The sequence below is a fragment of the Bacillus rossius genome, chromosome 13 (assembly GCF_032445375.1).
Source record: "Bacillus rossius redtenbacheri isolate Brsri chromosome 13, Brsri_v3, whole genome shotgun sequence".
Lineage (NCBI taxonomy): Eukaryota > Metazoa > Arthropoda > Insecta > Phasmatodea > Bacillidae > Bacillus > Bacillus rossius.
This window is the reverse complement of record NC_086340.1, coordinates 7396513-7418804: the sequence shown is the minus strand read 5'-3', so window position 1 is coordinate 7418804 and position 22292 is coordinate 7396513. Positions and strand designations below refer to the sequence as shown.

The window sequence follows — 22292 nt, the reverse complement described above, 5'->3', positions numbered from 1 at the left end:
GCAACAAATAAGGGTTTACTTCAAGGACCAAGATTTATCCTTTATGAAAATATAGTTTATTAAAAATTTTCACTTTACAAATACATATTAGATAATTTTTATAATATTTTTAAACTTTATAAAATTCATAACATTTCTTCAGGAAGTCATATTTGCTCCTCTCAAAGTTGTTACCAAGAAATTCCATTCCTGCAAACAGAAAAATAAGTAAGAAACCAAAAACATTCAATTACAAAACAAGTATTCATATGTTATGAAAATATAGCAGACCAAGTAGGAACATGTTATTTAATCATAATGCTCTGCTTAACATACCTTTAATACTTAAAGTAAACACTACTTAATCTTAAAAGAGGCATGCCACTTTCACGAATAACTGCTTTAACAACTTTCTGACTACAAAAATAATTCGTAAAAATGAAACAAATCATACAAAAGTGAATGATACATTTTTTTTAAAACAAAATACTTCTATGTTCAACAAAATTGTCAAATGTCACTCAAATTAATTTGAAAATACACACCACGTGCAAAACTGATTAAATCGGAAAACTATTTGAAGGAAAAGTGTTTTCAAAAAAACTAATTCTGTGAAAAAATGGTTACAAAAGTTTACATCACTCCGTACTTGACCCAGGATAGATTGTAAAAAAAAACTCTGCTAGCAGTAACCTGTACCAGCCGCCTAAAGCTATTACTATTATTATTCCCAGAGCTGACAAGGGGGAGTGTGCAGGTACTTAAAGTGACCATTTTTTTGAGTTGTCTTTTATTTCATTATTTGTGACTGTCTGTACGTGTCATGCCAAATAAATAAATATTTTAAAAAATTAGTAGAAGTATGGTAAGCAATGGATTACTTTACTTTTAATTATCTAATGGGAAGGGTTGATGTTCTACAAATACCTCACAGTGACATTGGCAAAGTGACCACATATATCAGCAATAAAAATTTCCATGACTTCCACTGATCAAAATTGCAAATATCCTGACTTAATTTATTTTAAAAATAATTAACCTGCTTTGCCATTTTCTGAAAGAAATAAAGAAAATATAGCCCATATCTAGCCTAGTTATCCCTTTCCTTTATTTAACACAACCTTGCATAAGGCATTCCAATAGTGTGTATGATTACGCACTACATATAACTAGAAACAAGATTATACGTATGGTGCATAATACTTAATTCACCAAAACAGTTTATTGTGACTCATACATGATGCTCTTTTACAATATAATAAATTTTAATTGCCATTTCCAATTACTCGGAACAATAAAAATACATGTGTAAGTAATTGTGTTTGATAAATGTACCAATGCCATAATGTAAAAATTAGTTGGTACTTATAAAAGTTATCGATCAAAGAAGTAAATATTATTCACTCTATTTAGTACATCATTTTTGTAAAACTTTCATTCCTCAAGTTTAATATATTAAATCAGGTTTTGTGTTTTTGAGTTAAATTTTTTGAATTAAAAAAAATGCTGATTAATTTCGCTTCCAGTTGCATTTCATTGCTTTATGGCATATTAACAGGAATTTCGGTGTAAAGTGGTGTGTTGGCACGTTTTTCGGTGTTACATTGGTTTTTATCGCAACTCACCGTATAGCTAGAGACCTGCAAAATTCGCGGATTAATTCGGTGATAGGCTAGAATTCAAGCACACATACCTCTTAGATAATTTTGCTATTGGCTTACTGTTCATCTGGACGAATCTCAACCAGTTATAAACCCTCAACCAAAGAAGGATCGAATCGCAGACGAACCAGCTGAGAGGACTCACAAGTCGACAGCCAATGAACTTGCGTTTATTTGCCCGAGTGTACAGGGGTGTATGTGCAGTCTATCCTGAAGGCCATCGAAACCGTGAATTTTGCAGGTGTCTACGTACAGCATGTTCCCCTCACCGCTGTCCGGCGTGGAGAGGCTATCTCCCGCAGCCGCCCCCGGGACAGGAGGGGCGAGCCGGCCGGTACCGTCCCGAGCCGGATGGGCCGGACAGAGGGTTGTGCTCTGCGGGGAACACACACACACGACCACCTTCTACAAGACCACAGCTGGAGAAGAAACAATCAAACAACCCCGACCTCGCTGTCACACGTGACAGTCACCGCGGCGCGCTTCTCTACCGGGCTCCGGCGGGCCTGGCCGGGGCTCCTGCCACAGCAGTTCCCCTCCTACTTCCCCTCCTACTACCCCTCCTACTACCCTTACTACTACCCCTCCTAGTACCCCTCCTACTACCCCTTCGGCGAGTACTCCTAGCTCCGTCCACACCCTTGGCTTGGCACCGGCAGACAGAAGCGTACCCCTCTTGCTGAGCCTCCTCTTCTATTAATACCTCTCCTCTGCGGGGAACACACACACGACCACCTTTTACAAGACCACAGTTGGAGAGGAAAAAACAATCAAACAACCTAGTTGTTTCGTTCAAAACAAACTAGTTTTTTTTTTGTTCAAACCACATTTTTTTAGGATCAAACCAGCTTTTTTTTTTCCTCTATTGCGTTAGTCATTTTGGTTCTCTGCATGCTTTCTGCCACTCATGTTGAACCAGAAAAGTTGTAACATCAAAGAACTACAAGTCCAGCAAATCGGCACATCTGACTGGGACTCAACCACAGAAAGGGTAGCTACTCCCCCACAGAAGGATTAACTATTTAATATTTTTAATTTTAGAGGAATATTTAGCTAGGTATTATTTACAACTTATTCAGATACTGTAAATAAGATCTTGATTAGTATAAAAAATTTTGTTCCTGTAAATCACAAGGATCATTAATTACAAAACTATTGTTATTAGAGTGGAATAATATCTTTCATATTGCCCAAGTCGCCGCCCAGCCAGCGAAACACGCCGACAGAGGTTGGCAGGATGGTTCCGTGCAATACCTGCTCTCAGAGACTTGCTGGCGCTGGTGCCTGCGCCGTCCGACAGACGGTGCCCGGGATCGGCACGGTGCTGGTTCAGGAATTCCTGGCGCCGCTGCTCTTCCAACTGCGCACACAAGCAGCAGGTAGGGCGGTACTCCGAAACGCTCGGGTGAGGCGGCGAACAACACTACCTTGTCGAGGTGCAACCGTAACCTCATTCGCGGGCCTCGTTCCAGAATGTGTCAGAACCAAAACCAAAATGGCTCCCCACTTATATTTTTGTTAACCGTGATTGTACTGTAACAGATGATGCGCAAAAATACACACAAAAGAAAAAGTAATGTGCAATGCTCATACAGTGAAACATTTGTAGGAATCGCAATAGAACGAAAATAAAGACATAAAAATGCAGCACGCCAACATGGAGGGTGAAGTGACAGGTGACAGCCCTGGGAGGAGTGGGCAGGCTACTCGGAACAAGGAGTCCCCATGCAAACCTGTCCCTAAATTTAAAAAAATGTAACCTGCCCCCCTGGATCTAGCAACGTCCAGGGAGAGGTAGCATCATCAGGGTTGTCTACATCAGGCCTCTACAAAATATCTGAAAGTTCAGCCACCAGGTACACATTCTAAGTGTCAGTGAGAAAAAAATTATAATATATAATATATAAAATTTATTATTCAATTTCGTAAAATAATCAAGTTAATTATAATTAATAATGAAAATAAATTATAAAATGAGAACGTAACCTCACTTATATTAATACACTAGGAAATGTTTATAAACATTATTTCTATCACTAATATTCACACTGGACTATGAACCTGGACCACTCGGCTACCGACCTCCTTCCTCCTCTCGGCCGCGAGAGCCGCCTTCGCGTCGTACTCGCTCTGCATGCGGCGGCGAGCTGCGTCCAACTCCCTCATGCGCTGCTCCGACACCTCGGGGTCTGCAAGCACACCGCACGGGCCCTCGCACCGAGTTTCAAAGCTTCCAACACCATTGCCGTTTATTTCGCGACTCTCTTGACCAGGTACCAGTGGCCTGTAGACGCCCTGACGACGTCAGAGCCCCGTTCTCAAGAGTCTTCCCGTCCTACCTAACACAATTCCCCCTGTCTCACCCGCCTTCAGATACATTACAACACACGCACTTATTCTTAAAAAAACATTTCAAAAACATGCCATGCAAGTTAATAAGAAAAAAAAGTAGGTACAGAGTTTTTTTGAATAAGCAATTTATACTAAGTATTTATTGATGTACTCAGGGGCGCAACAACAGGGGGTGGGGGTGGGGCAAGGGTATTTTGCCCCCCTATCTGAAACCTTGAAGTGGGGGCAAACGGGGGGGGGCAAAGAAAGTGCTGTGTAATCAATTTTTAGATGCTTAAATAGCACCATTTTCCACCTTGAAATACAAATTTTCCCGGGGGGAGGACCCCCGGACCCCCCGCTTCAATAGGGGGGATCGATGATTCTTTATAAAAAGGTATATTGCCACCCCCCCCCCCCCCCCCCCTTTTGGAAATTTAGTTGTTGCGCCCCTGGATATACTGTAATGCTAAATTGTAATTTTAACTTTAAATAAAGAACATAAGTGTAGCCTACTAAGAGAATTTTGAATTATTTTGACTTTCGAAACATTTTGAAATTAAAGTAGGCTACCGTGACTTATGGTTTGACCAGGAAAAAAAATTTATCCAAAATGGCTCCCCCCTTTTACTGTAGAATGTTTTCCTAAACAAAACAAAAATTTATTCAATGTTATCATTTTCATTAACACTGCCCATCTGAAAAATGAAACAAATCAAACTTTGAAATGATACTTTATTTACTGTGGTCAGGTGAAAGTCTATAGATACTTCACTTTGCTTGAAAATAATCAACACAGTTGTTTGAATTCCTTACGCATTTAATTAATATTGGCAAAAATCACGTGGAATAAAAATGGAACACAAGTTTATGATTAAAATAATAACTGGGTTAATATTGGCAAAAATCATGTGGAATAAAAATGGAACACAAATTTATGATTAAAATCCAGTCACGTCCCTTGGCGGGCCGATGGGCAGGCGGAAAGTGGCATAACGGACGTGAAACAAACCAGACGGAGAGACAAGAGTGAAGCAGCAGTCCGGGCATCCCCCCTCGGGTTCAAAGTGTGAGACATGTGACAGATGAGAAGGGGGGACACAAGAAGAGTTGGACCAGAGAGCTTTCTGACACAGTAACAGGATGGTTAAAAATAAAGACAGCCAAGCGAAGAAGTGTGCCGGAGAGACGTCATTTTTTTTTTACAGCTTCAGAATAAAACTGATAATTAGAAAAAAATCTAAGCACGGATAACCTGAAAACCGGGTAATCGGGGCCCGGATAATTGAGAGTTTACTTTGTAAGCAAATTAAAACCTGAAATAGATCTACTATTCACATAAACGTGCCAATTTTTAAGTAAGAAAGCTAAAAAAAATTTCGGAAATAATTTTTACGTATATCAAGCGGGCGGTCTCTAACTGAGGTGAGGTAGTCAAAATATCCAAATTCGTCAACAGAAGGCTTTCCAGCTCCGTCACCGTTTATTTCGTGACCGTTTTGTGGTTTCCGCAACGTGCGGGCACCCTGCACGTGCGCGGCTCGACAGACTCGACCACTCACGCTCGAGCAGGTACTCGGTCCTCCGGCGGTCCTCCCTGTCTTCCAGCCACCGCCACAGCAGGCAGCTGCACCGCTGCCACAGCCAGCCCCCCAGGAGGGCAGCCCCCAGGACGTACCAGCCGTAGGCCACCACCAGCTCACCCGCTGGGACACACAGCGCAGCACCTTCTTAACACTCGTGGGAAATGACATAAAGTTTGCACTGCTTCGTGCGTCAAGCATGGGCGTCGCAAGGATATATTTTTTGGGGGGGACTGCAATTGATTTAGTTGTTAAGGAATATCCATCCCCTGGAAAAAAAAAGCGGGGGGGTCCGAGGTTCCTCCCCCGGGAAAATTTGGGGTTTGAAGGTGCAAAAAGGTGGTTTTTAGGCATTTTTCTTTCCTAAATATTCTAATTATAGTTGGTTGCAATATATAATTTATTTTTTATAAAAAATATTTTCAGAGAACAAATTTGTAAAAACACAGTGCTCACATTACCACGATTGGACTAAATGCACCATGCGCAACATATGGGTTGTATCACAGAAATCATATTTTTAATATAACTACGAAACTGAATATATTATTGGAGGGGACGAAATTGAAGACTTTTATTATTGGGGGGGACGTGTACCCCCTCCCCGTCCCCCCCGGTTGCGACGCCCATGCGTCAAGGGCTAATATGATAAGCGATCAGCACTGAACCACTCGGATGTTTAACTCACGAGCTCGAAAATTTTACATGAAACACGAATTTTGGTAATATTGTTAAGTTTTCATAGACAGGGTTCTTAACTAGTACTTCTTGGCTAAATGCAAGTTCGTTAAAAGATTGATGTGATCAATATGAAAATTCTGAAGGAGAGTCAATTTCCTGGGGGGGAAAAAAATAAGAAAATTAAAAATTTCAAAATGCTTTTTTTTTTCTATTTCCTACCATTCTTTAACGTAACCAAGTTATCTCTTGATCCTGATTGCACGATCTTGTATACATTGGTCCTGAGGTACATGTAGAAAGATCCTGAATATAACAAAACTTGTGATATAAAATTTAATTATCATCGTAAGTTGAATACGAATGAAAAAATTTCCACAAGACCTAACATAACTTGTTTGTATTGTGATATTTGAGGTATCATTTGGCCAGGATCTTTCAGCGTACTAAATTAAAACAGCAAGCATCTTGTACCAGAGGATCAATATAAACAGGATCATGCCATCAGGAAAAAGGAATAAACTTGGATATGTGATACAGACAAATTATGTCATTCTCTAAGAGTGCATTGTAATACTTCAAGTAGTTTACTGTTTTAATGCATGGTTAGGTTAGGTTAAGTATTACAACTAATGTTACACTGTGAGAATGGTCAGTTAGGTTAGGTTAGCTACATTAAAAATACTGTAAAATGTTTTGAACAATTGGCCAACTCAAAATATGTATAGCTAACTTACCTAACCAAAAATAATTATATTTTTATAGTATTTGTAATATAGCTAACCAAGAGCTTATACAATTTTAAAGTATTTCAAATGTCCCTACCAAACTTAACCGACAGTTAACAAAATGAATAAATTATTTTTATATTTAAAAATTTTTAATTTATATTTATATATATTTAAAAAATAGTCACGTATATTGACATAAAAATTAATTAAAAATATTATTTTAGATTTTAAAAAAATTAATTAAGTCTAAACTATTAAATTACCAGTAAACTACATAAGTATATCAACCCCCTATTAGATAATGATTGAAAAACATATCATAAAGTAAAAAAAATATATATAGCATTTGGATTTTTTTTTTAATTTTTTTTTTAATAAAGGAGAAGTAGCTCTCCTTCACGATGGGTCTCGATGTTTTCACATGCTTTTTTTCTAGCAGCAATCTTCAAGGGCATTTGACAACTGTTAACTCAGAAAAAGACCCAAAATAAAGCTAACTTCAGTCCAGTTCAAATTTTTTTTTTGGTCAGCTATTAAAAATATTTATAGGTTTGATGCTGAAAAGTGCTGGGTATTTAACACCTGGTATTGAGAGGGAAAAGTAATATGCAATAATGTTCATGAGTTTCAGGAATGTTGTTTGACTAATACTCAATGTCCTGAACTACTCTTAACGTGTTTTTTTTCTTTTACAATATTAACGAATTAAATTGACTAGTGGTGCTGTGAAAACAAGATTTATATTAATATTGCACCACGTGACAGTTAGCAATGCAACATAGTTTAGGCATAGTGTCAATGCGATTGTTAAGAACAATGGTGGGAGAAAAAGTCTAAATATTATAGGCGTTTAACCCGATTAATAGAAATGGAGGGGAAAATGTATTACTTACCCCAATCCAGCCCAAGCATGTCTCTGTTTACACGTCAACTAAATCTACTTTCAACAAATGACATCAACCATCATGCGATCATGCCATGGAAATTTCAACTTCACTCCGGTCAAATAAGTACACATAAACAGTGATCAGTAGGCTCCAGGTATTCAAGAAGGCAGCCATGATGGAAATGTACAGACAATGCCAAAAACATTAACCTCTAACATTAGCAGTTTATTTATTTATTTTATTTGCACCCAATAGATTCAATTTTTGAACAGTATGTTCACAGAATATAGGGCTTGTCGCATCAAAGGAATGTGCCTACCACCATATTTGCCAAACTAACACTAAGGACCAATATGAGAGCCGTGGCCAGCGTGAAGTGCCATTAATATGACCTAAAATTCTTAAATATCAGTTTATTATTATACCCAGGAAAGCTGGCCAATGCAATACACACTGACATGTGAATATGTAGTCACTCGATACATTACGTTACCAAGAATTACGTCACATATATAATTTAAGTTTTGCGTTGCATTTCGTCGACGAGGAAGCTTTGGTAACAATTTAATCCAGGAGAAACTAATCAGTTGTAATCATACTAATAATGTTTACGCAGCTCTATGGCATAAAATTTTGCATAAAAATATTCAAGCGAGAGAACTCAAAGTCTATATAGAAACAGAAGCGTCAGAGAGAGCTAATTACATTTACTGGTTTTTTTTTTTATTCAAATGGAGTTATGTACCATAGTTTTGTAAAAAAAAAAAACGTATTTTGGGGGGAGGGGGGAAGAATTTTTTTAGGGCTTAATTTGCAAATAAGACTCAATATACATTTTTATTACAGAATAAATTCTATATTTACAATTCAAATGCAGCTGATCCAGTACATTAGGTTTACATTTTTGTAAAACTTCATTTAAATTAAATACAATGTCATGAAATAATTTTTGACAATCATAAAAAAAAATGCTACTTTGCTGCAGAATAACAAAATTGTATGAAACAAATATATTAGCGGTTAGGCACTCAGTAGTCAGTGGTGGTGCGGACGTAAGTGATGCCCGAAGGCATCTTGACTTTCTCGACGCCCTTAGGGAAGAGCTTGGGGAGATCTTCGTCCTTCACTTCTGGAAGAATCATCACTTTGGTGCCGGGCTGTAAACAGTATATACATTTGTTCATAAATCATTTAAGTTCTTCTTATGAAGATTCAGAAAAACTAACTCTTCTGTAGTTAGTACAAATGTTATTCCATCAATTAATATATATATATATATATATATATATATATATATATATATATTTAATATTGTAGAACGTAATTTATAATCTAAGTAAAATATTAGTGTTAGCAGGTAAATTTTGGCGGAATATATAAACATTCAAATTTATAAGTTAAAAACTTTTAACTATGAAATTTCTTCCTTGTCTGTCAAGCGGGGGAAAAGATAATTAGGGAGACAAGCACACATTTATACACATACATACAAACAATTTAGACTATTGTTACATTTAAAATATGCTAAAATGTTTATACTTACTGTCCAGTTGGCAGGTGTGGCAATCACTTTCAGTCGTGATGTCAGCTGCAAGGAGTCAATAACACGCAGGATTTCACTGTAAACAAAAAAAAAGTTAATTTTCAGTGTTCTGCATAGAGGGGTAAAATAATCTTAGGATTTCAATACCTTTCCAATATAAGTGAATATACAAGTTAATTTTGTTTTTCAAATCCATATCACGTACTTAGAGGATAATTATTGTAATCCCTTTGGCAACACTAGTCACGTACTTTATGTGTCTATATTGCTTTATAGATACAGTCCTTGATTAACGTACAGGTTACGCCCCCAGAATCTTCCGTTAAGCAAAACGTCCATTAATTTAAAAAAAATTCCCATAGGGAACGACGTAGCTATATGTCCTGGGTTACATTCCTAGATATTTTCCTTATGGGTCACAACAGCATCCGCCACATTTACCATTCGAGAAGATTCCTGGTTTGACTCCCCTGGGAGCGGAACCCGGGTTATCTTGGAGATGAGGCGAGCGACATGACTACTCAACCACTCCGGCCCCACTGTAATGGGACTGGTCACATAGTTGAGTTTCAAGCATTTTGCAACCAGAACATGTAGAGCAAGAAAATTTTATGTACCTAATGGAGGTTGTTGATATTTGACAATTCTGAAAACATCCAGAACACTTGAAGAGTTCCATATTGGACAAGAAAAGGTTCAGGAACATCACATAGTCCCAGCACGGTGACGGCACTGCGCGACTCACTCGACGTTCCTGCCGGTGGAGGCGGGGTACAGCATGGACAGCTTGAGCTTCTTGTCGGGGCCGATGACATAGAGGGAGCGCACCGTCAGAGCGGTCTCCGGGTCGTGCTTGCTGTCCTCGTCTATCATGTCCAGCAGCACGGCCAGCTCCCTCTTCTCGTCGCCGATGATGGGGTACGGGAAGTCCCCGGGGATGTCCCGGCAGTACGACTTGATGTCCTGCGGAGTCCGGAGAACTGACTGAGTGGACGAACGATCGTGTCTTTGGCGACATGAAGGTCATCGAGGACATGGATGGGTGTCACGTTTCCCACTTGCAAAGAATCTGGGTTAGACCCCATCGGGCATCGAACCTCAATGTCCTTGGTGGAAGGCAAATGAATAGGGGCCGGAAAAATTCGCGGGTTCAAAGACCTGTAGGATGAACTCCACAGTTCTACGTACACTCCGTCAAATGCCACCCACTCATTGGCTGCTGTCTTGTGAGACGTCCCAGCGTAGCAGCCTGTGATTCGATAGAGCTTCGGTTGGGTGTTTCTCATTGGCCCAGAGTCATCCAGGTGAGTTGTGAACCAATAGCAGAAGCAGCACTGAGGTATAACGATTTGTATTTTGGCCTATCGCGAAATGAATTCGCGAATTTTTCCGGTCTCTACACATAACACTGGGACTGTCTGATTACCATGAATATATGTTTGTCACTTAAGCAAATATCGCACTAAGACAACATGGGAAACTCTGGCCAATTATCATTGGCGAAGCGCGATTCAATTTACTGCACCGCTTTTAAGGTATTTTTCCCTCCACGCCACTAGATGCTATGTCTCTCACGCACTAAAACATAATGTTGGGGGGGGGGGGGGGGGGCGGAGAACGTAGTTACACTCCACGCTGCCAGGTTCGCTGACATCTCTTGTCTCGCGTATTTCTTAAGAGTTTCCTATGTGGTCCATATTACAATGTTTGACTTAAGTTGCATGAAATAAAGATTTTAGCACACAAGATTTCTAAATTTTGGACGTAAAATAGAAATTTAACAAGCAGGTAAAAAAAAACTGCTAAAATAAATGAGAAAATGCCTAGCTCATTTTTCATTGTTGTGTAGGTAAAACATTGAGCCTAAGGAACAATTCCCTACACGTACATTTGATATTTGCAGATAAGATGAAAACAAGTATCCGGTTTTATCCCTTGATCCTGATGGCATTATCCTGTACATTTTGATTCTGTGGTACATGATTCTTGCTGTTTATAATCTAGCACGTCAAAAGATCCTTTACATAAAAAAAACTCTTCATATAACAATAAATTATGATCTTAAGTTAAATAAAGAGGAAAAAATATTTTGTTTTCACCTTACGATCATTATTCATTGTTCATTATATATTGTTTTTTGTGGGGTCAGAATCTTTCAACATATACTAAATTAAAACAGCAAAGCATCGTGTACCACAGGGTGTCAAGTGAAGAGTCAACAATCATAAACAACCCGATGCCGCGAAAGGGTTTTTATGTAGAGAAACTTAATTCATGACACATTCTATATATGTAAATGAATGTACAGTTGCAGTAAAAAAAAATTATACTTTTAAGATAATGTTCGCAGGCTTTCACGGCCATTGTCTGAAGTAGCTTGGCTTCTGGGTTGTAGCCAGACGCGTCCTCTGGCGAATTATACACCGACGTTTCGGTCGACATTGCAGTCGCCATCATCAGGGAGGCAGTTGCCTACTGACGGCGACTGCAGTGTCGGTGAACTATTGGCCGAGGACGCGGCTGCAACCCGGAAGCCGAGCCACTTCACAAGACAGTGTCATGTACGCCTCGTGCACGCGGCGACTGCGGCGACTGCGGTACTCACGTTGACCCAGCTCTTGTGGTCGCCCAGCTTGTCGCAGGAGTGCGCGATGACCTTGACGCCCCTCTTCTTGAACTCGTGGTTGTGCACGGCCATGCGGCCCAGCTCCGTGGTGCACACGGGCGTGAAGTCGGCCGGGTGCGAGAACAGCACGCACCACCTGCGCACACGCCGCGCATGCGCCCTTGCAGTCGCGCCTGCGGTGTGCCGCGGCCCTGGCTGGCATCATGCCCCCCCCCCCCCCCTCCCCTCGTGCTACTTTATAATTGCATGGTTATTTCTTACCTACACTCTTTTAAGAATGTTATTTAGCCTGAAAAATACAGGGTGTAATTATGGTTACTATTTTATAAGTTCAAAATAAGCTTTGTTTGTAAAATTGTTTTACTTTAAAATAACCACAGTGAGTATATATAGTTATTTCACACACTGAGATAAAAATGAAAATAGTTACAGAAAAATAAAATTAGCTGTAGGTGTGTAAAATCTTCTATAATTCCATTCGATAAAAAATATTATTTTTTTTTTTAGTTTTTTAAAAATTTTAAATAGTTAAACATTTAAGAATAACCTGGGCTGGGCCCGGGGGTCCACCCAGCCCCACCCTTGTGGGCGCCGTGACTGAAGGTGGAACAGTGGTACTCACGAGTCGCCGACCCAGTCGTAGAACTGGATGGGTCCCTGCGTGGTCTCGGCCCGGAAGTTGGGTACGGTCGCTCCTAGCCTCATGTCGCTGGTTGGTTCTGCCGGTGCTGCACGTGTGGCGCTGCTGTCTGGCACACTGATGCACGTTGCTGCCGTCGACGGCCTTTTTATGGAAGAGACCGCGGCGAAGGTCACCCCCCCCCCCCCCCCCCTTCCGGGTCGATAAGCAAGCACTCGCGCTCTCTGGCGGGAATCGCCGAATCATCGCGGGGCTGATGCAACGAAAACAAGCACCGAGGCGAGAACACTTCGAGCCAACGAATGAAAAAAAATTTTTTTTTGAATGATTGAACGAGCAAGACAATGATATCAGATCCCATTAAGCACCCGTGCGTACAACGAGAGAGGGAAAAAAATTATATGTGGTGGTAAGAAATAAAAATTTTGTACCCCCTAACTTCTGCAAACTGTTTAAGGGGTTTGCCTGGTCAGGGTGTCGTCTGTTTTTTTGGTGAGAAGGGATGATAAGGTGCATCTCTCGCTGGTGCTTCCACCGCGATGTCGCCTGTAAGTGCAAGACTCTGAACAAGCGAGCAGTCTTTTCTCGTCGTGCGTAGTAGCGGTAACCCTAGCACTACACGGCGGAGAAATAAAGATGAAGGCGTAGTGCAAGTCCCTTGAGGGCTTTCAAAAAATCTGTAACGGGTGTCTCGTGTCTAAAAATTATTCCGAAAACACGCAATTTTAGCCCTTTTTATTCTTCTAAAAATACAGTCTGAAAACAAAATATGAGACAGAACTACTCATCCGTAAGGACCGGAAAAATTCGCGAATTAATTTCACGATAGGCTAAAATGCAAAGCGTTATACTCAGTGCTGCCTCTGCTATTGCTCAGACTGTTTGCTTAATCAGACAACACTGCGACATGACTCTGGGCCAATGAGAAACACCCGACCAAAGCTCTATCGAATCACAGGCAGCTACGCTGGAACGTCTCACAAGACAACAGCCAATGAGTGAGTGGCATTTGACCGAGTGTACGTAGAACTATGGAGTTCATCCTACAGGCCATTGAACCCGCGAATTTTTCCGGTCCCTACTCATCCGCCCTCAGAGTATTGTTAAATATTGAGCAGATTTAAAATCACGTGGTTTCTTCTTGAGCTCTGCGCACTGCATGTGTGTCCAGATGGGCAGGGTCCTTAATATCAGAACAGCAGAGAGCTGTGATTAAGTTCCCATACAACTTACTGAAACACAGAACTGCTATAAAATATGGTTTAGAATGATACGTTATCATTTCATTCTGTTACTGATACTAATGTTAGGTTACTGCTGCCTTGTCCAGTACAAAGAGCCACTGTCGAGCCTATCTCCAGTACGGAGAGTAAATTGTAGACTGATTAAAAGTGTGATCACTAGGGACCGGAAAAATTCGCGGGTTCAATGACCTGTAGGATGAACTCCATAGTTCTACGTACACTCGGTCAAATGCCACCCACTCATTGGCTGCTGTCTTGTGAGACGTTTCCAGCGTAGCAGCCTGTGATTCGATAAAGTTTTGGTTGGGTGTTTCTCATTGGCCCAGAGTCATCCAGGTGAGTTGTGAGCCAATAGCAGAGGCAGCACTGAGGTATAACGATTTGTATTTTAGCCTATCGCGAAATGAATTCGCGAATTTTTCCGATCTCTAGTAATCACTTTGTGGACAGACAATAAATTGTTATTATTTAATTAATAATTATTAATTAATTAATAATTTAAATATCTGTTAATAAATAAAACTGAGTTAATTAATTGGGCTATCATTTCCGAAAATGTTTTTCCAACCGATCACGTTTCATACAGCTGTGACGTCAGGGCAACGAATTACGCGGGTGCGAACCTTACTGAAATGAACAATATTTTGTTTTCGAAAGATGGTTAGACTGGTGCATTGTTAATAATATTATTATTAATGTAGATAAGCATATTTTTTACTTAATATTTACCTGTTAAATATTTAAATTCACGTACATAGATTTTCCCTAATTAATATTAAATTCTAATTTAAAATATTTCTCTTAAAAATGACGATTTTTTTTTATGTGAGCGAATCTTTTAGTACTCGCCGGTGATTTGTAACATCTAACCTATCGTATCACGTATTTTAATATAACACCTATAAAATCATTGAATTTATATTGTATATTATTATTTCACAACATATTTATAACGTATTATAAAAGACACATCTCGATGCGTCGCGATGTTAAAGACTACTGTTTGTAGAAATAACGGTAAACATCAGTCTCGTCTTTCTCTTTTTTCCATTTTTCTCTCTCTTTTCAAACGCCTGTCTACAATTGCAATGTCCTGAACTGTGTTCGACGGACACTGATCACTGATTGGCCCACGCGACCCTCTGACGCCATGGCGATGGTCCGAATTTCCCCGCTCTGAATACATTCGTCAACTTGTACTTTTGGTCCCAATCTGTCTCCTTTGGTAGCATACAAAAAAACCGTGATATTTGCTGTTCCCGGTTCCTGTTTCAAAATATGTATCAAACACAAATAAACATATTCAGGGCCGCGAGGGACTTTTAAAAGGGGGAAGGGGAGGGGGAAGCAAATGCATACTCTATATACCTTCGTGGTTTCTCCCTTTTTTTTTTTTACCTACTAATCTATGGTTATTGATATTTTACGCAATACATCTAATAAAGCAAACTAATTGGATTTATTAATGATTTATTCATCTTAAAATATTATCTGAATGATATAAAAAAAATTCTAAAAAAAAAAGAAGTATTAAATATTATACAACCCACCGTTTATCTTCGAGATTACTTTCGGTGAAGATAACCATATCTAAGATAGTGTAGTATGATGCAAGATAAAGATTAAAAAAATAAAGGCTCGTCTGTTTAGAGAGCAGCAGTGGTAGAGTGATTACGCAATACACGTTGCAGGCAGAAACACACACACACACACACACCGAAAACATGACATTATTTTCTACTTGTTGTACATCACACAAACCACCTATAATTGTTTTGTAATATTCAATAATTCCAATCAAAATTTACATCGCATATTTATAGCGTTATGCATAGAGACCGGAAAAATTCGCGAATTCATTTCGCGATAGGCTAAAATACAAATCGTTATTCCTCAGTGCTGCCTCTGCTATTGGTTCACAACTCACCTGGATGACTCTGGGCCAATGAGAAAACACCCGACCAAAGCTTTATCGAATCACAGGCTGCTACGCTGGAACGTCTCACAAGACAGCAGCCAATGAGCGGGTGGCATATGACCGAGTGTACGTAGAACTATGGAGTTCATCTTAGAGGTCATTGAACCCAGGAATTTTTCCGGTCTCTACGTATTTTACCTTCCGGCCGGATTACGTGTTGCTGAGTAATTTGAAATTTGTCCTTCGGCGCCTGTCGAAAACCACCCAGGGTCCAGTGGTAGAAGTAGTTCGGGTGTACGGTGGTATGCAGTCCAGCTTGTCTCCTGACAGAGGTGGCTCCAGGGCGGGACAAGTTTGTTCCGTGCCGCGGCTTTTCATTTTCTTTTGTTTAGCATTTTGTTAAAAAAAATATGGACATTAATGGATAGACACCGGAAAAATTCGCGCTTTCGATTACATCTAGGATAGACTCCACAACCCCCTACATACTCAGGCAAATGCCACCTGCTCATTGGCTACCGACTCGTGGCCCCTGTCGACTGGGACGCTAGCGATTCGATACTTTTTTGGTTGAAGATTTTCCATTGGCTCAAAGTCCTTCAGATAAACTGTAAGCCAATCACAGAAGCAATATAAAGGTACAGTTGTTTGGATTATAGCATATCGTGAAATGAATCCGCGAATTTTTCCGGTCTCTATTAATGGATAATGGCAAAAGGAAAAGTATATTTTTTATAGTCTTGTAACTTAATACGTTGGCAAATACGTATTTAATTCATAAATACCTGCACAATTCGCGGATTAATTGACCTCTAGGATAGACTCCACAGTCCTTTAAATACTCGCGGAAATGACACCTGTTCATTGGCTACTGACGCGTGAGACGTCTCAACTAGTCTGTCCGTAATGCGGCACTTTCTTGGTCTAGTGTTTCCCATTGGCTCACAGTTCCCCGGATAAAATGTGGGTCAATCGCAGAAGCGGTATGAAGGTAATTATAGTTGTTTTGATGCTAGCCTATCGCGAATTGAATCCGCGAATTTTGCACGTCTCTATTAATTCATGATTGCAAGAGACGCCCCTGGAAATTTCACGGATTCGTCTGGCCTCCGGGTAGAATTAAAAGTCATACGTGTGCTCAACCCATGTGCTTTCCCATTGGTTGGTTTCTTAGCGAGATCGTATTTATCCTTGTTAATCGGCACTACCTGATTCGCTTACTTCGCTCCTAGCTAGGAATCGTTGTCTCATGGTCGTAGATGGGCGTGTCCAAAATGACTGCGGTCCAATCACAAACACAGCGTAAGAGTGTGAAGTTTTGCATTCTAACCTGCGATTTAATGAATCTGTGAAATTTCCGTATCTCTAGGGTTAAGCATTTTTCGCGGGAAAAAAATTAGCGCCTGCTAGACTGCAACAAAAAAAATAGAAAAAATATTAATTTGTTTTAATTTGTATAAAAATATTATACAAATTTGCAAAAAAAATATGTTGACCCGATCGCTACTAAACTTAACAGGATCACCTTTGGGCTAATTTTAAAATTGCCTGAAAATTTCATCAAAATCGGTCCAGCCGTTCTGGAGTCCTTAGGGAACATTCATACACACATCGATTTATATATGCGTGTGTGTGTGTGTGTATATATATATATATATATATATATATATATATATATGTGGCTTTGCTCCATATATCTATATATATATATTTATTTTTTTTTATTTTTTTTTTCCGCGAAAAATGATTAACCCTAGAGATACGGAAATTTCGCAGATTCATTAAATCGCAGGTTAGAATGCAATATATATATATATATATATATATAGAGAGAGAGAGAGAGAGAGAGAGAGAGAGAGAGAGAGAGAGAGAGCAAAGCACAAAGGGAAAAATTTGTGGTACTTTTACAAAATATTTATTCCGAAAACAATTGCCAAAAAATGTGTATTCTACACGAAAAAATATTATAAATTGTTACTAGACATTGTTATGGTTTTAAGTTTTTTGAAACAATACTAAATATTTCTACTTAACGCTTTGAAATCTGTAGCATAATTTAAATTTTTAATTGTTGTTTTATACGAGCTTAAATTAGTTAATTAAATTAATTAAGAATGGAAAATATAATCGAATATACAATAATAATTCATGTGCGCAGTTAATACAGGGAATATATTCAGGGAACGGTTTACAACTAATTTTAACTATTGGAGGTAGGTATTACTGGTAGGTAATACACAAAACATAAATGCCCGGGCAAGAATACGAACGCAGTATAACTGCGAGCATTTATTTTTTTTTTTTGTAGCGATACAGTTCCTTTCATGTGAATGTACAAATTTACAACAATCTGTAAGTTTACATGATTATTTCGTTCCGTTTACAAAAAAAATAATAAAATAAAGTGAGTGCAGTTGCAACACTTTGCACTTCCACTCCAGACGACACGGGTTCGAATTCCGGACAAACATCCTCCATTTTTTTTTTTTTTTTTTTTTTTTTTTTTAATGGATTCCGGTGAGGCGACCGACAAACGCTTTAACATTCTCAAGAACTGGAAATATTCCCGGGTTCAATGACTTTCACACTAATTATTTTCGTAAATGCAGTTAAAATATTCTTGTAAGATTACAGATATTCGTATTACTAAATTTACATGAAAACCACTGTATCACTACAAAATAGTGTTCGCAGTAACAGCTGGGTCCAAACTCTTTCCCAGGCATTTATGCTTTCTGTTGTCCCAGTACCTCCAACAGTTGAAGCTACCTGTAAACCGTTCCTTGAATAACTTTACAGTGTTAACTGCGCACATTAATAGGCATAATAAAACAAAATAAAGTCAAATTATTGAATATTCGAATAATTTTTCCGTGGTTTTAAAAAAACCGTGCTTGAAAAAAATTAATAATTTATTAAAATATAAAATTATGCACCAATTTCTACACAAAATATTCATTATTATCTCGAAAAACGAAATTCATAACATTACCATAGTCATGAGTTGTACAAAGTTACAACCTTGTAGTATCACAAACTATTTCCTGGCAACTTGTTTCCAAAGGAATATTTTGTAAATCCACAGAATCTTTTTTTTTTTTTTCTGTGCAGCGCAGACTCCTCTGCATTTTCTAGCAAACGTCGTCTGTTCATTGGCTGTGCCCACTGCGTGGAGGTTTTGATTGGGTAATCGCTAGAGACCGGAAAAATTCGCGAATTCATTTCGCGATAGGCTAAAATACAAATCGTTATACCTCAGTGCTGCCTCTGCTATTGGTTCACAACTCACCTGGATGACTCTGGGCCAATGAGAAACACCCATCCAAAGCTTTATCAAATCACAGGCTGCTACGCTGGAACGTCTCACAAGACAGAAGCCAATGAGTGGGTGGCATTTGTGACCTAGTGAACGTAGAAATATGGAGTTCATCCTACAGGTCATTGAACCCGCGAATTTTTCGGGTCCCTATTCATAACATAACCATAGCTATGAGTTGTACAAAGTTACAACCTTGTAGTATCACAAACTATTTCCAGGCAACTTGTTTCCAAAGGAATATTTTGTAAATCCACAGAATCTTTTTTTTTTTTTTGTGCAGCGCAGACTCCTCTGCATTCTCTAGCAAACGTCGTCTGTTCATTGGCTGTGCCCACTGCGTGGAGGCGTTGATTGGGTGATCACACTTTAGGTACTCAACTCACTTGCTTTCACTCCCCTCAACACGGACAATATACAAACACACAACTAGAGGTAGTGGGCAGCTTTCCGCGGCCTGGAACTCTTTGCGAGCCTCCTCGCTTGACGCAACATGGCAGTCAGGCGGAGCGGCTCGCTACAGCGATGATGATCTCCCTGTACGACGGCCATAACACGGTCGCCTGGGGTTGCGTCATTACGCAATGTATCTGAGCTCTGTCCCGTGTCTCGACAGACTTCTGTCGATTCAAGGTTTCTCGTTGGCACGGGGACACGTGGTACGTGAACCGAAACCAGAAGCAGTCCAAAGGCGAGAGCATTTCGGAGATTCATTCTGTATCGAAGTAGAATCGAAGCACATGGGCATATACAACAGTGTAACCAACTCAAAACGGAGGGGTGGGGGAGGAAGGGTGAAGAGGGGGGGAGGTTGGATGGTTTCATGGGGAAGAAGGGTCCATGGTGCCATACATTAAAGAAATCCTATAAGTAGAGACCGGAAAATTTCGCGAGTTAAATGACCTGTAGGTTATACTCCATGATCCTCTATGCACGCGGGAAAATTACATTTGCTTATTGGCTACTGAATCGTGACACCTGTTAACTGGGACGCTAATGATTCGATTCTTATTTTGTTTAAGGTTCTTAATTGGCCCTGTGTCATTCAGATAAACTGTGGCCCAACCACTGATGCAGTAAAAAGGCAAACGTTTTTGGATTCTAGTCTATCACGAAATGAATCCGCGAATTTTTCCGGTCTTTACCTATAAGGTTGTATGTAGTTCTTATATCTTCTCTCAGATGACGCAATGTCTCAATTGCGAATTTTCAAAGTGGCGAATTTTAAAAGTGTTGAAATACCTACAACCAGCTTGAAAGTGAATTTTTTTAAAGTTGTTACAACATTTATTTCCCCACTATACGGAAGAGGGGTAGCTTCCACCTCCCCCCCCCCCCTTTTTTTTTTATGTGTAACATTTCAGATCTCGGTATACGGCATTTGTAGAAACCGGAAAAAATTCGTAGATTCATTTCACGATGGGCTACATTTGAAAAACTGGTATAATTGTGCTGCGTCTACTATTGGCTCAGAGTTTATGCGGAGTTCTGTGGACCAGTCAGAACACCTCGCCCAGGGAAGTGTCGAATCAGAGACTAGACAGTGAATACGTCCCACAAGACACCAGCCAATGAAAGGGTATGTATTTGCTCGTAATCGGAAACATGTGGAGTCCATCCTGAGAGTCACTAAATCCGCGAATTTTTTCCAGTCTCTGGGCATTTGGTAGAGACCGGAAAAATTCGCGGATTCCTTTCGAGACAGGCTGGAATCCAAACTCGTTTAGCTTAATGCTGCGTCAGTGATTGGACCACAGTTTACCTGAAGGACTCTGAACCAATGGCAAACACTCAACAAAAGAAGTATCGAATCATAAGAATCGCAGTAAACAGGTGTCCCGAGTCGGTAGCCAATGACCAGGTGATAGTTGCCCGAGTACATAGAGAATCGTGGAGTCTATCCTAGTGGTCATTGAAACCGCGAATTTTTCCAGTTCCTATCATTTGGTGGGGGAAATTTCGTGAATGGAACGGAAGTCGCACGGAACGGAAATGTCTAACCCAGGTGCTGCCATCTGTGGCGGATGGCGCGAACCAAAATATCTCGCTCGGCATTATTTTAAAGAATACATAGTCAGTGTCTAATAAACAAGTTAGAATATCCTATATACAATATTGCCGTAGGGACCGGAAAAATTCGCGGGTTCAATGACCTGTAGGATGAACTCCATAGTTTTACGTACACTCGGTCAAATGTCACTCACTCATTGGCTGCTGTCTTGTGAGACGTTCCAGCGTAGCAGCCTGTGATTGGATAAAGCTTTGGTTGGGTGATTCTCATTGGCCCATAGTCATCCAGGTGAGTTGTGAACCAATAGCAGAGGCAGCACTGAGGTATAACGATTTGTATTTTAGCCTATCGCGAAATGAATTCGCGAATTTTTTCCGGTCTCTACTAATGTTGTATATATGCAATCGGTAGATTTTGACAAGAGCTGACGATCGAAACCCAAACGAACGTCTTAGCTTCTCCGAGTCAAAAGTTATACTAAATGGAAATCTCGAAACGCATGCAAAAAGACTTCAAATTGGCGGCACTTCCCCCCTCCACCGCTCGCGATGCGTCACAGTCCTCACTTAGCGTAACGATTTCTTTGATCCTAATTTTGGATGGAGATGATAGATATGTAGCTGCAACACCAAACTGTAGGGACTGGAAAAATTCACGCTTTCAATGACCACTAGGATAGACTCCACGATTCTCGATGTACTCGGGCAACTATCACCTGGTCATTGGCTACCGACTCGGGACACCTGTTTACGGCGATTCTTACGATTCGATACTTCTTTTGTTGAGTGTTTGCCATTGGCTCAAGAGTCCTTCAGGTAAATTGCGGTCCAATCACTGACGCAGCATTAAGCTAAACGAGTTTGGATTCCAGCCTGTCTCGAAAGGAATCCGGGAATTTTTCTTGTCTCGACCAAACTGTATCCCCCGATTTTGTTATCATTCTTTTTTTTTTAAATTGCCTCCCACCATAGAAGCGATTTTAAGGACTTGTTCACGTCAAAAGAAATCATACCGCGCGGAGGTTGCACCAGAATGACGAAACACGCCGCCCGATTAGCGATGCTGATGTATTCACACACCCGCGGCCCGTATGCGTCCTTGAAGCGGCGGCGGAGGGGTCGACTTGACCTTCGGAGCGCGAGGC

The 22292-nt window shown here is 40.0% G+C and overlaps 2 protein-coding genes across 3 annotated transcripts; both read right to left on the bottom strand.

Moving 5' to 3' along the window:
- Window positions 1-33: 33 nt before the first annotated feature.
- LOC134538172 (selenoprotein S-like) lies at window positions 34-7990 on the bottom strand. Of its 2 annotated transcripts, none has more exons than XM_063379233.1 (6): window positions 7857-7990; window positions 5534-5677; window positions 3723-3829; window positions 2895-3000; window positions 1910-2015; window positions 34-189 (listed from the first exon to the last, which is right to left on the bottom strand). In XM_063379233.1, the coding sequence occupies exons 1-5, from the start codon at window positions 7873-7875 to the stop codon at window positions 1930-1932; spliced, it is 462 nt and encodes a 153-aa protein (XP_063235303.1). In that variant the 5' UTR covers window positions 7876-7990; the 3' UTR covers window positions 34-189; window positions 1910-1929. The 2 variants fall into 2 exon arrangements, with proteins under 2 accessions (XP_063235303.1, XP_063235304.1); XM_063379234.1 differs by having other exon boundaries at window positions 1894-2015; window positions 7857-7979.
- A 694-nt stretch (window positions 7991-8684) lies between these two features.
- Window positions 8685-12799, bottom strand: LOC134538171 (peroxiredoxin-6-like). The gene is made up of 5 exons (XM_063379231.1): window positions 12642-12799; window positions 11999-12155; window positions 10139-10356; window positions 9394-9469; window positions 8685-9007 (listed from the first exon to the last, which is right to left on the bottom strand). Exons 1-5 carry the CDS (start codon window positions 12722-12724, stop codon window positions 8879-8881), a joined length of 663 nt encoding a protein of 220 aa, XP_063235301.1. The 5' UTR covers window positions 12725-12799; the 3' UTR covers window positions 8685-8878.
- Window positions 12800-22292: the final 9493 nt, after the last annotated feature.

Excerpts from the sequence above, each read along its gene's own strand:
- LOC134538172 (XM_063379233.1), bottom strand. Across the intron at positions 3,830-5,533 it reads GACCGAGTACCTGCTCGAGC|ACCCCGAGGTGTCGGAGCAG; the intron begins GTGAGTGGTCGA and ends GTGTGCTTGCAG. Across the intron at positions 3,001-3,722 it reads CGGCCGAGAGGAGGAAGGAG|TTGGAAGAGCAGCGGCGCCA; the intron begins GTCGGTAGCCGA and ends TTGTGTGCGCAG.
- LOC134538171 (XM_063379231.1), bottom strand. The coding sequence starts at position 12,724 with ATGAGGCTAGGAGCGACCGTACCCAACTTCCGGGCCGAGACCACGCAG. Across the intron at positions 12,156-12,641 it reads TACGACTGGGTCGGCGACTC|GTGGTGCGTGCTGTTCTCGC; the intron begins GTGAGTACCACT and ends GCGTGTGCGCAG. Across the intron at positions 9,470-10,138 it reads TCCACCGGCAGGAACGTCGA|TGAAATCCTGCGTGTTATTG; the intron begins GTGAGTCGCGCA and ends TTTTGTTTACAG.